Source organism: Sinocyclocheilus anshuiensis, unplaced genomic scaffold, assembly GCF_001515605.1.
Source record: "Sinocyclocheilus anshuiensis isolate Anshui unplaced genomic scaffold, SAMN03320099.WGS_v1.1 scaffold63, whole genome shotgun sequence".
In the NCBI taxonomy this organism is placed as follows: Eukaryota; Metazoa; Chordata; class Actinopteri; order Cypriniformes; family Cyprinidae; genus Sinocyclocheilus; species Sinocyclocheilus anshuiensis.
This window is the reverse complement of record NW_015552625.1, coordinates 579,453-583,250: the sequence shown is the minus strand read 5'-3', so window position 1 is coordinate 583,250 and position 3,798 is coordinate 579,453. Positions and strand designations below refer to the sequence as shown.

Genomic DNA, 3,798 nt, shown 5'->3' with positions numbered 1-3,798 from the left:
TCGTCTGCCTTGGGAAAGCTAGCGTGTCTCCGTCATAGTGATAACACTCGTTGCCTTCTCTAGTGCAGCTCAACCAGGTCTCGTCCCATTCGTGATATCACAAATCCCGTAAAATATGCATTGTAGTCCAAACGAGTCGTTCGTTGTAGTTTTTGAAAAGTGATTTGTTAAATAAAATATCTCCTTTTGAAGTGGAATTTGAACTTTGTAACTTTGCAGATCTTTTTTATGCTCAAACAGCAAAATTACAGACTAACTAAAGTTGAGAAAGTGAAAAAGCATAATAGGACCCCTTTAATTTTAAATAAGCGTTTGTTCACCACAGTATATTGGTCATCCCACTGAAAATAACATTCAAATAGGATAATTTTTGCGTTTTAAAGTGCTGGAAACAGTTGTGTGAAATGCTTGAAAGTCATTGAAAATTGCTTGAATTTCTTTCTCAAAAGGTTATACAAACCCTGAAATGAATAACGTTATACCATTCTACTATTTCTGCCACAACACCATGGTTATAGTTAGTGTTACTGCTTCTGGTTTTCTACGTCAGTGCCATTTGATCTGTTTATAAGAGAGTTTGGAATGCAGAATTGGAATGATTCTCACTACATCTCGCAGCAACCTTATTCACTGTGCGGCAAATTCAAATGCTTCTCACTGGATCTTGCAGCACTGTTGCATCTGTACAGTAAGTGTCGTGAAATCAGCTTTGGTTCCAGAGTAAAGCAAAATGCGACCATTTGCTCACAGTCTGAAGCCCTGGAATACTTCAAATTAAATTTTTGCACCACACACACACACACACCAAGACATTTGTGTGCTCTTACCACTCCAGATGGTTATCCTCAGTGGATGCACTGGCAGTGAGGACAATGTAATGCCTGCAACAAAACAAAAAAACATTAAATCTTTACTGTAATTGATCTTTGATACGACACTGTGGACATCCACTTACTTGTACTTCTGGAAAAAGTTAGGAGGTTCAAACAACTTGGACCAATCGGCTTTACCCTGAAGAATTTCATCTGTAACAGTGAGACCTTAAAACAGAAAATTTGGAAAAATTGGCAAATGGTCAAGAGAAATGGCCAATTAAAGACAATCTATTACTCACCATTCCTGAACTCTTCACTCATGATGGTGCGTGTGGAAGTGGACACGTTGTAGGTAGAGTTCTGTTGTGGATATGCAGGAGTGATGATTGGCATCAGATGATACCTGTCTGATGGATTCACCTATAAATAAAATGACAAACTGTATAGCAAAAAGTCCAGAAAAACTAGAAAATTGTATTTCACAACAATGAGCATAAGAATACCAACCCGCGGATCCCAGACTGGCAGATTTAAATTGCTGTCTTCAGGTTGTTTTAAAAGCACAGGGTTTGGCCATTCCCTGATTAAGTAAAATTAGACCAGAAATGCAGTTAAGAGGGGGAAACAGCAATGGACATTCCAAGGCTGCAGGAAAGGGACTAGACATTATCAGCAAAACAATACGTGAAGTTTCAGTTCCACCATATGAACAGAATGTGCTATGACCTCACCATTTAGAGAAGACCAGAAAGAACTTGTGCACAAGTGTGGCGGCAACAGCATTTGGATAGAGCTGACAGGTTCTGGCCACGAGCATAGCCCAGGAAACTCCACCAAGAAAGCCTAGCATGTTGGAATAGATTCCACGTCCTTAAAAAAAAAAACAACCCACACGACATATCATGGAAATGCAGTATTAACTTGCTTTTAGCATGTCAAGCCAAGATTCAGAACAAAAGACATCAGAAGTCTTGATTTCAAACCAGACAAAAAGTGTCTGAAGGCAAGTTTTAAATCAGACTTACGTTTGGCCCACAGTTTAATCGCTCTCAATGTTAATCTGAAGTTCTCTTTATTAGGCACCAGATATAGGATCTCATCTGTAACACGGCAACCTGCAAAACAAAATAAGTACATTTATGGAAGAATCTACAAATTAGACTGTGTTATGTGACATTTAAATAAAATCTTAGAGGGTATTACCGTTTAGACTGCGAATGCATCTGATGTCCAAGTTTCTGAGGAGAGAGTCTCCTCTCAGGTCCAGGTTATCAGGAATTGATTGTAGAGCGAGCCTGGCAAACAGCAGATCGATCTGGGTGGAGGAGGAGGAAAAAAAAGATGCTTAAAACAAAATATCAACCAAGCTACATATCATAAACACTTTAAGTGTTTTACCTCAATTCCATCAAACTTGAATTTGATGACTGGTACAAATGCATCTTCAACAGCCTGAAAGGGAATTGTACACAGGATAAGTCACTCTTTAAACAAAGCAGTGGCAGAGGTATAAATAGTGTTGTCAAAAGTACTGACCGCGATACCATTCGGTACTGAAACTTTAAAAACGGCGTGTTCAAAAGCGTGTGAACACAATTACCTACCAATCAGCACTGTTTAAGAATCTGCTCAACAGCGCTCAAATGTTAGAGGCAAATAGACGTTTTTAACATTTCAGTACCGAATGGTATCACGGTCGGTACTTTTGACAACACTAATAAATAAGGAATAGAAAAAGTACTCACTCGTAGATCCTTAATCTCATCATGCCGTTTTAGTTTTTCAAAGAAGGATGAAAAAAAGTCAGTTCTTTCGACGTGACGTGGGGCAACACACAAAGCATCTATATCAGCACCTAAAGAAAAAAACAATTTGATATGTACAATACAGTAGATATACCCCTTTATATCTGTAAAGCCTTTCTTAAAGGGGTCATATGATGCGATTTCAATTTTTCCTTTCTCTTTGAAGTGTTACAAGCTCTTGGTGCATAAAGAAGATTTGTAAAGCTGCAAAGACTAAAGTCTCAAATCCAAAGAGATATTCTTTATAAAAGTTAAGTCAACCACGCCTACCTAAAACGGCTCGTTCTAACACGCCCCCACATGTCTATGTCACGATGTGGGAAGATTTGCATAACACCGCCCAAATGTTCACGCAAAGAAAGAAGGAGCCCGTGGTCGTCACATGTGGTTGCCGCATGCCCACCGGCCGCTGCTCACTCTAGCCCCGCAGTGTGTGACGCTGTGCGTTTCGTTGTGAAAGCGAAACTACTTTGTTTGGCCTTCCAAAAAAGGACCAAATCAGTGGCTAAGTTGTATTCACAACAATGTTCCAGAACAGTTCAACCCAAATGGAATTATGGAAGACTGTTTCCTGATCCCGGTAGACTACAATGCCGGCTGTTCTGACTAGCGCTGGGTATCGTTCAAAATTTTTCGATATCGATACCTTGACTTCGATACCGGTTCCTGAGCGATATTTTTTCGATACCAATTGTATGAAATCATTTTTAACAAGATTACATTATCTAAAAAAAAAACTTTGGTTATTACCACCCAAGCAAACAAAAATATTTCTTAATCAGTGGAAACCGATATAGTGTTTTCTATCGGAATAAGCGCCTGCGTTCAGTCAATAAAAATCGAATAGTTCTTAATTAGTTTGAGAACCGAGAAAGACCATACCATATAGTCGTGGCCACATAACCACCTCCGGGAGTGCATTATTTCTCTAATAATTGTAACGGCCTGGAGTCCCAACCACACATCAAGACATTGCTGTGAGAGAGACTGGGAGAAAGAAAGCGTGATTTCCGTAGCCTACATAAAAAAGGTGGAAGACATGGTCATTTTTTACCCTATTGTTTGTTATATTTATTTGCTCAATGACTCGAGCAATGCGTAAATCCGGCCCTGTTAGACGGCAATCGGAAGTTATTACAAACACTCGATGGTGGTTTAAAGTGAGTTTTGAGTAAAAG

At 39.3% G+C, this 3,798-nt stretch overlaps 1 protein-coding gene across 1 annotated transcript in view; it reads right to left on the bottom strand.

The window, feature by feature from the left end:
• Nucleotides 1-3,798, bottom strand: part of papolg (poly(A) polymerase gamma) — a 25,266-nt gene that overhangs the window by 8,622 nt on the left and 12,846 nt on the right. Inside the window, 9 exon segments of the mRNA XM_016457772.1 lie at nucleotides 828-881; nucleotides 956-1,040; nucleotides 1,115-1,235; nucleotides 1,323-1,395; nucleotides 1,547-1,685; nucleotides 1,841-1,930; nucleotides 2,019-2,130; nucleotides 2,214-2,267; nucleotides 2,561-2,670. Of these exon segments, the coding sequence (XP_016313258.1) occupies nucleotides 828-881; nucleotides 956-1,040; nucleotides 1,115-1,235; nucleotides 1,323-1,395; nucleotides 1,547-1,685; nucleotides 1,841-1,930; nucleotides 2,019-2,130; nucleotides 2,214-2,267; nucleotides 2,561-2,670 (838 nt within the window).